Source organism: Eschrichtius robustus, chromosome 13 (assembly GCF_028021215.1).
Source record: "Eschrichtius robustus isolate mEscRob2 chromosome 13, mEscRob2.pri, whole genome shotgun sequence".
NCBI lineage: Eukaryota > Metazoa > Chordata > Mammalia > Artiodactyla > Eschrichtiidae > Eschrichtius > Eschrichtius robustus.
The window spans coordinates 10,474,204-10,486,446 of NC_090836.1; the positions used below are offsets into that span (position 1 = coordinate 10,474,204).

The 12,243-nt window shown below is 42.6% G+C and overlaps 1 protein-coding gene across 1 annotated transcript in view; it reads left to right on the plus strand.

Annotated features, from left to right (window-relative positions):
• Positions 1-5,116: 5,116 nt before the first annotated feature.
• The window catches only part of CREBL2 (cAMP responsive element binding protein like 2), a 32,636-nt gene continuing 25,509 nt past the window's right edge, over positions 5,117-12,243 (plus strand). The window contains exon 1 of the mRNA XM_068560032.1: positions 5,117-5,444. Coding sequence (XP_068416133.1) covers positions 5,430-5,444 — 15 coding nt within the window. The 5' untranslated portion in view covers positions 5,117-5,429. The remainder of the gene's footprint in view (positions 5,445-12,243) is intronic.

The following is a 12,243-nucleotide window of genomic DNA, read 5'->3' on the forward strand; positions in this document are numbered from 1 at the left end:
TATTAAAGCAAACTTTGGAGGAGTTAAGGCTATTCATAAAATAAGAAATAGGTCCCCTGCTGCTCTCCTGAAGTCACAGGTACCAAAACCATGCTTTCTCCTGCATAACCCAGGATTCCAGTCTTCTGTTCCTTAACAATGTAAGATCTGGAAGATGAGCCCTGTCAGATTTCCATTCAGCAAACAACTCTGGGTTTACTAAAACTTACACTGGAAAAAACCTCAAAAGTGAACTTTGATGAACGGAAGCTGGTTTTTGAAAAAAAAATGTTCCTAAGCAAACATGCAGGCTGAGTTTTTTTTACTTCCTCCATCACAAGTGCCACGGTAAGTTTAAGCTTCTTCAGGTCTGAGTCAGTAGAATAAATGTGCCTGTCTTACGCGTGTCTGTTGGGTAAACCCTCAGGAGAATTGTGAGAGACGGTACCTGGTCACTTGTTGGTTCTTCATCTGTCTCCTATCTCCCCTGCCCTAACCTTCATGGGCGTCCACTGTTTACTGGGCTGCGCTTTAAATGCTCAAGGCTCCAGCGCAGCAATCAGATCTACACAGATCTCTCCCCTTCTTAGATCACCTGTCCTTCAAACCCATATGTGTATTCCTCTTTTCTCCCAAACCTAAACCTAATCGTCAGGTAGCAAATACAAGGAGAAAGAAAAACAAAAAAGAAGTACATTCATACTAAAGTGTAAATGACTAATAGTGATGCTTAGCAAGCCATCTCTTATAAAGGGTGGTTTAGTTTTAAACAGTTGCTTATTGGCCAAATAATTTCCCATTTTTTCCCTCAAACAAGGGCACACTTCATTCTTTCCTACAGTGTGAGGTACATAAGGCTTAGTATTTTCAGTAGAAACGGTAGTTGGGAGGATACTGAGAAAAGCTGTTGCTGAGTTGGAGGTGACACTTTCAGTACGTTGGTGAAGGGCAAGAGGTAAGGGAAAGTTTGAACGTGGAAGGTTTTGGTTCCTTGAGCTTCATTTTCTCTTCCTTATTTTTATGCTGATCGGATCTTTTTCCTTCCTCGGCAACAGACTGTTTCAGTCCTTTGTGGCATCATTTATTTCTTTTGCTCCTGCTGACAAGCTGGAGGCTGAATTATGTGCTCATTCTGAAACTGTTCCTTTAGGCTCTTGCTTCTGAACTTTCTAGCCAATGCAGAGAGTAAATAGGTACTGTGCTGTATGCAAATGTAGGCATATTTGTCCGTGTAGGCAAAGGGGTGGGGGGAGCATTTTGCAAAATGCCTTTAGAACAGAGCCAAACTTTTGAGACGGAATATTTTATAGCCTCATGACAATAAGCTAAACTTTTCGGAAACAAGGACAGAGGGATACTTATCTATAAAGTACGTTGGAAAAAACACACACACAAAACAAAACAGGACTAATACTTCAACAGTGAGTTCACCTCAAGCATTTCATGAATTTCACATGACCCACCCACTTTTTCTCTGTACCTCTGAAGATTACCATATCAGCGGCAATAATACTCTGTTGTTCTAGTGCCAGATTTACATATCAATGTAGCCATGGCATTCCTGAATGTAGAATATTGTACTATTCCCCTTGTTTGTGGTTTCTAAATAAGGTTAATTTTTGTTCCCTTACCCTCCTCTCTTAATCTCATGCCACCCCCTACCTCTCTTCAATCAGTGGTTTATTTTTTTTCTTTGAATAGTTTTCCTCCTTTTCTTTCCCCGTCTCTGTGTCATAATCGGGACTATCCACAAATTCACTGTACAACCATGCTGCGTTTTAAAAATCTTTATCACTCAGCCACAGATGATCAACTCTTTGAGAAGACAGGCCAGGGACAGAGAAGTAACGACGGGTCACTTCTGAGGTGACTTTGGGATACCTTCTTCCCCAAATGTACAGTGTGTGTTAAGGTGGGTCAGAAGTTACCATGGTCGATTTCACGGCCACCTTTGTTTCTTTCTTGGAAGGTTTTGTTGTTCATTATTGCTATTTCTAGATTGGAGATGAGTCTAGCACAAATTTGCATGGCAGAATTGAATCAACCAATTTTCATTTCCATTGATCGTTTGGAAAGGGCTGGATAAATTTTAAATTCTTAGACTCTTATGTGTCAAACTTAATGGAAAGCCAGCTGGAGCCCAACAAGCTATTTTAATGAGCTTCCTTTCTCTCTGATGTTCCCCAGGGGCTAGTGCCAAGCAGACCCATGTGGCCCAGGGAGTAACATGATCATCTTGGCTCTGTTTAGACACCTGTGCTCTTTTAGCCAAGCAGTAAGGGGAGCAGGAGAAAGAGAGAGATGAGGGCATGGAAGGCACGCAGATCAAGTAGGAGTGGGTGTGTGCCATGCTGCTTAGGAATTCACTACAAGAAACTCCACAGCAACAGCAGAGACTTGACGCATCACAGGCCAACAGTGCCTCTGTGTGGGGTGTCTGAGAGCACATGAAATGTGTTTGTGTGCGCTGGGGAGGAAAGGTGGGGAGGGGAGGGAGGAGAAAATTATATGCATTTTTTAAAGGAACTGAATGCTTCGGAGGTTCCCTTCGAGAAGGCAATATAGGAAGAAAAGATTGAAAACCATGGATACAAAATATGTCCAGGACCCTGAGATTATATTCTTCATCTAAGCTTCCTCCCACTCCTTTAAAAAAAAAAATTGCTGTGTTCACGTTTCCTTTCCCATGAATCAGCCTGATGCTTGGCTCTCCCTACCCACTCTGAACAACTTAGCACATAGATATTAAACTTGGTCTGTATCGTTTAGTGATTGTTCTTAGTCTCCTGTATGTGTGAATTTCTCCTTCCTGGATTATAGGCTCCTTGAGGATTTAAATTTACAGAAGCAAATACTTTTCTTCTGTTCTTCCTCACCCCTTTGTTACCAATCCTGGGTACTTCTCAGCAAATGTTTAACATATGACTATGCAATACTTCTTCGTAAGATTTTCTTCCCTTTACCAAGTCTTATTTTATGATGTGATTGTTTGTTTTTATAAATTAAATATTTAGTAAATAATTTAAAATATTTCCACACTTTCTAAAGTGAGCATGTTTATAGTTTCTCAATGTACAGAAATACGAAGAAAACAATACACTGTACTCTCCACCACGAGATTTCACATATTTGCTTCATCCCTTTAAAAGTTAAATCTACAGCTAACCACCCCAAGACCCTCTCCATCCCATTTCTCTCTCTCCCTCCCTAGAGAAAACCACTCTCCTGAAGTTGGTGTACATACTACCTCCCTAGCACGTGTTTAAATTTCCATCACTTGGTTCAAAAGGTCTTAGTCCTCCTTCCTGAGGGCCCGGCGCACTTCTGTCAGCAGGGATGCAGACAGAGTGACAGAGGACTAACCCCGGGGGCAAGGCAGTTCCACCCCGAAGAAGAGGGCTTAGCAGCGGCAAGGGCATAGCTGGGGAGGAGGACGGAGGCCTTACTGGGCGCGGAAAAGGGGTATTAGGTGAGGAAAGAGGAGAAGAACCTGCAAGGAGCACAGGCTTTGCTCCCCTGATCATCAGAGAGGATGCGGCTAGATGTCTCTGAGACTGCCTGGAACGCGGTTTGGAGGTTACAGATGCCCCCCTACCCTGGCTGGGCCAAAAGTTGCAACCCCACATGATGACCTGGTTAGGTGGCATTTACTTCTGAGGGACTGACCTGCTTTAGTTCCTCTGAAGCATTGTACAGATCGGACAGAGACAATTCTGCTTTTCTATTATTACTCTTCCTCAATTTGCAGTTGTCAGATAAAATAGAAGACACATAGTTAAATCTGACTTTCAGATAAGCAATGAATGCTTTTTTTTAGTAAAAGTGTGTCTCAAGTATTGTATGGGACACACTTACACTAAAAAGGTACTTGTTTATCTGAAATTCAAATGTGAGTGTCCTGTATATTTATTGCTAAATCTAGGAACTCTACCTCATTTGAACTTTGGAAGGGTTTAGCAAAGCGCTGTAGGAGTCTGAAAAGGAGTGAGTCAAAGGGCTCTCCAGAATAACATTAATGAAGACAATCTTTGTCAAATTCTCAATGGCCTAACACAGGCCAAAACAACAAGCTCACTGACTTTACTAAATCAGGAGGATGCCAAGACATTCTTTGTTATTTACTTTTGAGATGTAATTCACATACCGTAATAGTCACTCATTTAAAGTACACAATTCAGTGGTTGTTAGTATATTCAGAGTTGTGCAGCCATCCCTAAATCAATTTTAGAACAGCTTCATCACCTCAAAAGAAACCCAGTACCTATTAAAAATCACTCCCCACTCCTGGCCCCCCTCCCTCCCTGCTGCTCCCCAACCCTAGCCCCTGCAGCCACTCACCAGCTTTTTGTTTCTTTAAATGTACCTATTCTGGACATTTCATTATAAATGGAATCCGCGATACGTGGCCTTCTGAGTCTGGCTTCTTTCACTCAGTGTGTTTTCAAGGCTCATCCGCGCGCATCCACATTGCAGCATGTATCAGTACCTCATACCTTTTCATTGAGGAATAATACTTCTTTTAATATAAATACCACAGTTGGCCAGCCATTCATCCACTGTTGAACACTTGGGTTGTTTCCACTTTTTGACTACTAAGAATAACGCTTTTAGGACAGAACGTTACTGCACAAGTTTTCGTGGGGACACGCGGTGTCATTTCCGGTGGGATTGCTGGCCATATGGTAACTCTATGTCTAATATCGGGAGGAACTGTCAAATGGTTTCCAGAAGCAGCTGCACCATTGTGCATTCTTAGGTTTTTTGTTTGTTTGTTTTGTTTTGTTTGGGGGGGTTGAATTTTTAAAATAAACAACCTTCAGGGTTTCCTCGGTGTCTATGAGGAGGGCCTGCTCCCAGGGCCCCTCCTTCAGGTCCGCCTCTGCGGGGCTCCTAGGGTCCCCTCCCCACGCCCAGACCACTGGAACCCAGGGACCAAAACATTGTGGGAAACGTAGTTTCGGCCCCTCCTGCATAGCGCTCGCCGGCAGGAAAACGGACGCCTTTCTGAGGCTCTGTGGACATTGTAGTTTCCTTTTTGGTTCGCCGCGCAGAGACCGCGGTAACGAAAACTACAACCCCCAGAATGCCGCGGTGCTACGGCAGCCGAAGCAGCCAATCCGCGCGTCGCGCTGCCGCCTACTCTCCGGTCCGGGCCTCTCTCCAGGGCGTCTGTAAACACAGCCGGAGCTTGTCATGGAGGGGGAGGAGGAGGCAGCGGCGGCGAAGGGAGGCGTTCTGCGCCGCCTCCAGGGTCCGCTCTGCCATCCCTGAACTGGTCCCTCGTCCCCATAACTGTGGCATCAGGGAAGCGAACTGTTAGGCGAGAGGAGGAGGCAGTCAGAACCTTATCCCGTTCTTCCCCCGGGGCTGGGGCCGGGCCGGACCAGGCCGGCTGAGCCGGGGGAGGGCCGGGGGAGGGAGCGCCTGGCCGGGCCGGCCTGTCTGCCGAGATGGATGACAGTAAGGTAAGTCCCGGGGTTTGCACGCGCAGCTGCTGCCGCCGCCGCCTGCTTGTCGCTAAGTGCTCGTCCCGCCGCTGAGCCTCAGCCCCGTAACCCACGCAGCACCCAAGAGACACCGGCCTTAGACATCTCTGCGCCTCCAGCTATGACCCCAGCTACCCAGACAGGAATTGAGGGAACAGCGGGCTGCGTTCTTCCAGCAAGGGCCCACTCCTCTGGAAAATCACACCCAGGGCAAGCCTGTTGGTCAGCTTTTCCAGGTAGTGTAAACCCTAGTCCTCCCGAGATAAGTGAAGAAACTACTGTGCCTTTTCTTTTTGCCTGCCTTTGTCCCCACCCAGCCTTCCTCCACGTTGGAGACCTTAACTAGGGCACCCTGAACCTGCCCTGTTCCCCTTGACGGTCCCCCTTTCTTCTCCCAGGCTCCCTTACTCAATGCCCCATTCATATAATCGGTTCACTCCCCCTCTGAGCTGTTCTGCTAAGCTCCTGTTGCTATTCGTCCAGAGTCTGGAATCTAACCTCCTCTAGAAAGCCTTCTCCAAGAAAAGGAATGAATTCCTTCTTGTTAATCTATCTTAATATTCCATCCCCATCCCCCTTCCCCTATCCAGATCACTTATCCCTATGATGATACGATGACCGACAGTATTCACTATTGGTTAATTCATATAGTTTATGTATAACCTTTGTCTATCCACGTTAGTGTTGTCTAGTTATATGTCATGAAGATAGTGATGGTCAGTTTATTCATCATCAGCTTATCGATGTTTTAGAGTGTTTAGGAAGTTGGACTTTTTTTTTTTTAAGGAATCAGACTCTAGAGTTTGCCAGTTTTCAAAATAGACACTCTTCCCTATGCTTTCCAGAGGTCTTACTTTCCACACTCTCTGGCATGCCGCTTATGATAGCTTTTTCCTTCGTTTGGGTACCCTTTCCCCCTCCACCTAACCAGTAACATTTTGCTGCTATCAAGTTTTTGTTTCACCCATCCTCAGAGAGATTGAAAAAATTTCCATCTTCTCTGTGCTGCTTGTGTTATTCTACCTTATCTCCACTTCCTGTTCCTGCAGAAGACTCTGAGAGAAATGAAAACAGGGAAAGCCCAAGGCAGTACTCTGGAATCAGGACTCACCTAGAGGAAGCTTATTTGTGAAGTAGCAAACCTCTCCTAATAGGAAGTGGTATTTCCCAGACAGAAAGGAGGAGTTCTGAAAGTTTTCCAGAAAAATCAGAAGATAATTTTCCATAACAACCTTTGCTAGCCTGATCTTTCAGTGTTAATTTTGAAATTAAGTCCAAATACTGTATCCACTATCTTTCCTGGATATGGCTGGGAAAGGATGCTAGAGCAACATATTCTTTCATGTCCTGGGTTTGAGACTCTCACAGTATATTCTACATAATTTTCAGTTGTTTCTTTTTTGAACCTTTGAAACATGTAATAGCTTTCTCAGAGTCTTCAGTAATCTCAAATAAATTCAAGAAAAATACATAGGATTTTCAGTTATGTTATCTACCTATAAAATAACATAGGACTTATTTCTAGAAACAGGCAAGCTCTAGTGGAAGGTATAAAGTGTTATGGTTTTGCCTAAAGAGTGAAGTTAATTTAGGGGGGTAGGCTCTTCATAACTTCTTAGAAGGTTCATAGCTAAGCAAAATGAATTCAGTACTCATTCTTTATTAATTCATTGTATCGTGACAGTATTTAAAAACCAGCAGTTTCTTCAATCTTTAATGATTACGGAAAAGAAAAACCACTTCAGATGTCTCTGGATGGGTAGTGCCTCTGTGAATACACTACTTTCACTTTGAATACATGTCATAGCTGTGGTTGAGTAACGTTTAAATGCCACGTACAGCAAGACCGGACTGCTCTTTCAGCAGTCAGGTGGTATGAAACAGTCTTTTAAAAAGGCTCCTAGTCCTGCCTTTGCCTTTGCTCTAGTTGTTACCGTCCTGCAAAATTGTATTCTCCTCCTAGTAGATACATACACACTCACACAGAAAACACACTTCTCCCTCACATTATGTATGGGTGATGGAGTCTCAGGTTCCGTTTTCCCCTGTATAAGGGGAAAGTTGAGGCTTGGACGTATATGGTGGTTGTGCTGGTGAGGGCATAAAAGATGACAAACTGGCTGACAGCAAGGCCAGGGCAACAGGAGGAGGACAGAGTGGGCAGGAGCAGCAGTTACAGAGAGGCAGTATTTGAGTGAGCAGGTCAGGAAGCATGATGATGATGTGATGACCTCCCTTTATAAAGATTCTGTATTCTGAGTTGTTTTCATCAGTGGTGGTGAATGAGTTTGCCAAGAGCTTTCCACCTTCTGCCGTCTAGTTTCCTGGAGTCAGGGCAGGACAGTTTTGAATGGGAGTGCAGCTTTGCCTTCCAGGTAGGTAGCAATGTGCCTGGTATGTTACATCATAGAGTACTGGTTAATAGTGATTGAATTGAATTGGAACAGAGTGGCATTAAGGAGACTGCCCTAGATGTACCTGGGCTTTATTAATCAGTTTGCTCTATTGAGCCAGCCAGCCAGAGTATACAGACTACAGCTAATGGGAAAAATAAAGCAAGCGACAGACTGGGCATCTAAAAGGGGGGCTTGGGGAAGTGCTAAGTAGCAGATCTCAAATTCTGATTGAATAGATTTCTACTTAGGCTAGTTGGGAAGGAAAAAATCTTGGCTAAGTTATTTAACCTTTTTGAGCTTCCATTCTATCTGTTAGATGGTCAATACCTTCTACCCAGGCTTTTTTGAGGATTAGAGATAATGCATTTGAAGCATCAAATACAGAGTCTAACACATGATAGGCACTCAGAAAATATTATCCTTATCATATTATCTGTCAGTGACTTCCTTGGTCTTTAACACAGTGCAGTAGGCACCTGAGATGCTCATTTTAGTAATTTTTAAGTGTGCGCTGTTGCATGACATTTGCAGCTGTGTTTCCCCCACGCTACCCTCTGCTCCTAACTATGCCCCCCAGTGGGACAGGGACAACGGGATGGGGCATGAAAGGACCTTAAACTGTGCCCTTAACTGTCAGATTGTGTGAGAAAGGTAGTCTCCTGAGCCTACCTGCTTGTCCACCACTAAGGAAAAGCGCTTGTTTTTATGAAAGCCTCTTCTTCCTAACGTGCTGCATTCAGTTACAAAGAAAATTGAAATGTGTTATTTTCAGAGGCTTTGATCATAGACAGAGGGTTTCCTATTTTCTATTTGACTTTCATGTTTATCGAATGAACGAATGAGTAACTTGAAATATCCTAGACCAGCTGTGTTCCTGCCGCAGCCTAAGCTGGTAAAAGACCACCATTCTGTATTGCCCAGCCTGACAGTTTAGGGCACCAAGTTCCAGCTGAGGGACTGGTGAGAGAGCGGGTCAGCCACTGGCCACAGGATGCTGATATGGGCTGCCCTTCTCCTCCATACTTCCTTTCCACCTGTGCTCCACATGATTATCTGAAAATGAGGTTTCTTATACATTCCTTACCCCTTAGGTCATTTGTTCCATTCAGTTGTTCTGAGTCATGCTGGTTCTCACGAAAATTTTAACCTGGCCAAAAATCTCTTTGACATTCCCAGAGCTGTCCTTTGGCCCCTGAAGTCCCTCCTGTTGGCCCCTTAGCCATCCTTTGCTATAGTTGGAACTACCCTCCTTGGGCAGTGCCACGAAGCCCAGAGACTTTCTGCCTTTTCTGTCCTCCTGCTCTATCCATGCTTTCCATGATACCAAGACAGAAGAGCCAGCTCGTTTACCAAACTAGACAGTAGATATTCATGTTTTAAATGTGCCTTCCTTACCTGCGTAGGCTACGTGTACATTTTAACTAGGGTACCTCTACAGATATCAGTTGAAATCTTAAGTTTAAATAACCTTATTCAGAATGTTTTGCTCTTTAAGGTTTTCCTAAAGGTTTGTTCATTTATTCATTCATCGTCAAACATTTGTTGGACACCTAATATGTATGTAACACGAGGCATTGTGCTAGAGATACAAAGACAAGTAAGAGTTTATTATTATTCTCAGGAGCTTATGTTTTAGTGGGCTAGACAGACATACAGAAAAATAATTACAACGTGGTGAGGTAAGAAATGAGGGCAGTCGTGGCAAAGTCCTTTGGGGTCACTAAGAATGGATGCCTAACTGGGTATGTCGGACATGGGTTCACACAGTAGGAATGAATCTGTAAGGAAGAATAGGAGTCCCTCAGAAAATGGGAAAGAGGGAATATCCTATACTAAAGCATATTGCACTGGGAAATAAGTATTTTGGTACAAGCTAGAGCAGGAATTGGGGAATTTTCTTTAAAGGGGCAGATAGTAAATATTTGTGGGCCACATGATCGATCTCTGTTGCAATTAACTCTACCACTGCAGCGTGAAAGCAACTGTAGGCAGAATGTAATGCATGGATGTGGCTGTGTTCTGATAAAACTTTATTTCCCCAAACAGGCAACAGGCTGGCTTTGGCTTGCCAGCTGGGCTAGAGTTTGCTGATCCCTGAGCTAGAGCATAAGGCACAACTAGAGGTGTGGGCAGAGATAAGGATGGAAGGATAATCAGGGGCCAGATCATGATTTGCTTGGCAAGTTAAGCTCAGAAATTTGGGCCAGTATTTTTCAAAGTGTGAAATAAAGAAGACTGAATCAGAATTTTGGGGAACAGGGCCTGGGAATTTGAATTTTGTTTGAAAGCCAAGGCACCATAGTTGTTGAGGAGCTATTAAAGGATTTTAAAGCAAAGGTGATAATATCAGATTTGTGTTTTCAAAAAAAATGTTCTTGGCTATATGGAGACTGGATTAGGGTAAAGATGTAGGAACTGGAACAAGACTAGAGGCAGATGGTCCAATTAGGAAGGAACATAGATTTTGGCATATAACCAGAGTTCAAATCTAATTTCCACCACTTTAAGCTATTATGATTTTGGACAGATTATTATTTTTTTATTGAAGTATAGTTGATTTACAGTACTGTATTAGTTTCAGGTGTACAGCAAAGTGATTTAGTTATATATATATATTTTTCAGATTATTTTCCATTATAGGTTATTACAAGATATTGAATATGGTTCCCTGTGCTATACAGTAAATCCCTGTTGCTTATCTATTTTGTGTATAGTAGCATGTATCTGATAATCCCATAATCCTAATTTATCCCTACCCCCCTCCCTTCCCCATTTGGTAATCATAAATTTGTTTTCTATGTCTGTGAGTCTGTTTCTGTTTTGTATATAGGTTCATTTGTATTATTTTTTGATTCCACGTTAAGTGATATCATATAATATTTGTCTTTGTCTGACTTACTTCACTAAGTATAATATTCTCTAGGTCCATCCATGTTGCTGCAAATGGCAATATTTCATTCTTTTTTATGGATGAGTAATATCTCATTGTATGTATATATATACCGCATCTTCTTAAGCCAGTAGTCAGTCTGTTAATGGGCACGTGGGTTGTTTCCATGTCTTGGCTGTGGACTGCCATAGTGCTGCTGTGAACATTGGGGTGCATATATCTTTTTGAATTAGAGTTTTCCTCTTTTCCAGATATATACCCAGGAGGGGGGTTGCCGGATCGTATGGTAGTTCTATTTTTGTTCTTTAAAGGAACCTCCATACTGTTCTCCATAGTGGCTGTATCAATTTACATTTCCCACCAACAGTGTAGGAGGATTTCCTTTTCTCCACACCCTCTCCAGTATTTATTATTTGTAGACTTTTTGATGATAGCCATTCTGACAGATGTGGGGTGATACCTCATTGTGGTTTTGATTTGCATTTCTCTAATAATAAGCGATGTTGAACATCTTTTCACGTGCTTGTTGGCCATCTGTATGTCTTCTTTGGAGAAATGTCTATTTAGGTCTTCTGCCCGTTTGTTGATTGGGTTTTTGTTTTTTCGGTATTGTTGAATTATATGAGCTGTTTAATATTTTGGGTATTAACCCCTTGTCATTTGTATTGTTTGCAAATATTTTCTCCCATTCTGTAGGTTGTCTTTTTTGTTGATGGTTTCCTTTGCTGTGCAAAAGCTTTAAAGTTTGATTAGGTGCCATTTGTTTATTTTTGCTTTTATTTCTTTTGCCTTGGGAGACTTACCTAAGAAAATATTGCTATGGTTTATGTTGGTCAATTATTTTAATCTTTTCAGAACTGTATTTCTTTACCTATAAATTGGATGTGTTAATAAAGCCTTATTGAGTTAGTGTGAGAATTAAATGTTATATATGTATTAAAAAAAACTTAGTACATAATGGGTTCAAAATAAATGCTGGTCCTCTGTGACTCCTCACCAGCTTGGTTAGGTTGCTCAGAAGAAAGGCCTGAGCTGAAGACCATGCTAGAGACCATTACAATGTAGGTTGTGGTTGATGCAGCATGCATAAAATCCTTGAAGGATGAAGAAGGTGGACAGAAGAGAGAGCTAAAGAGACAGAACCCTGGAAAACTTTAAAATGATCAGAAGAGGCCAAGGAATATGACTCAGCAAAATAAACTGAAAAGGAGAGGTTAGTGATACAGGAGAACCAGAAAAAAAAAGGTTGTTATTCCATCTAAAGTAAGTAGTGAAAAAGTATCCATTGGACTTCAAAAACAGGAGATTGTTTATGAACCTAGCATGAGAAGTTTCAACAGAGTGATGGGGCAGAAGCCAAAATGTAGCGGTTGAGGAAGAGTGGGTGGTAAAGAAGCAAAGACAGTAAAGTATACAGGCCGATACTGTGGGTTCATTTCCAGATTCCTGCAGTAAAGCAGATATATAATAAAGCAAGTCACATGAATTTTTT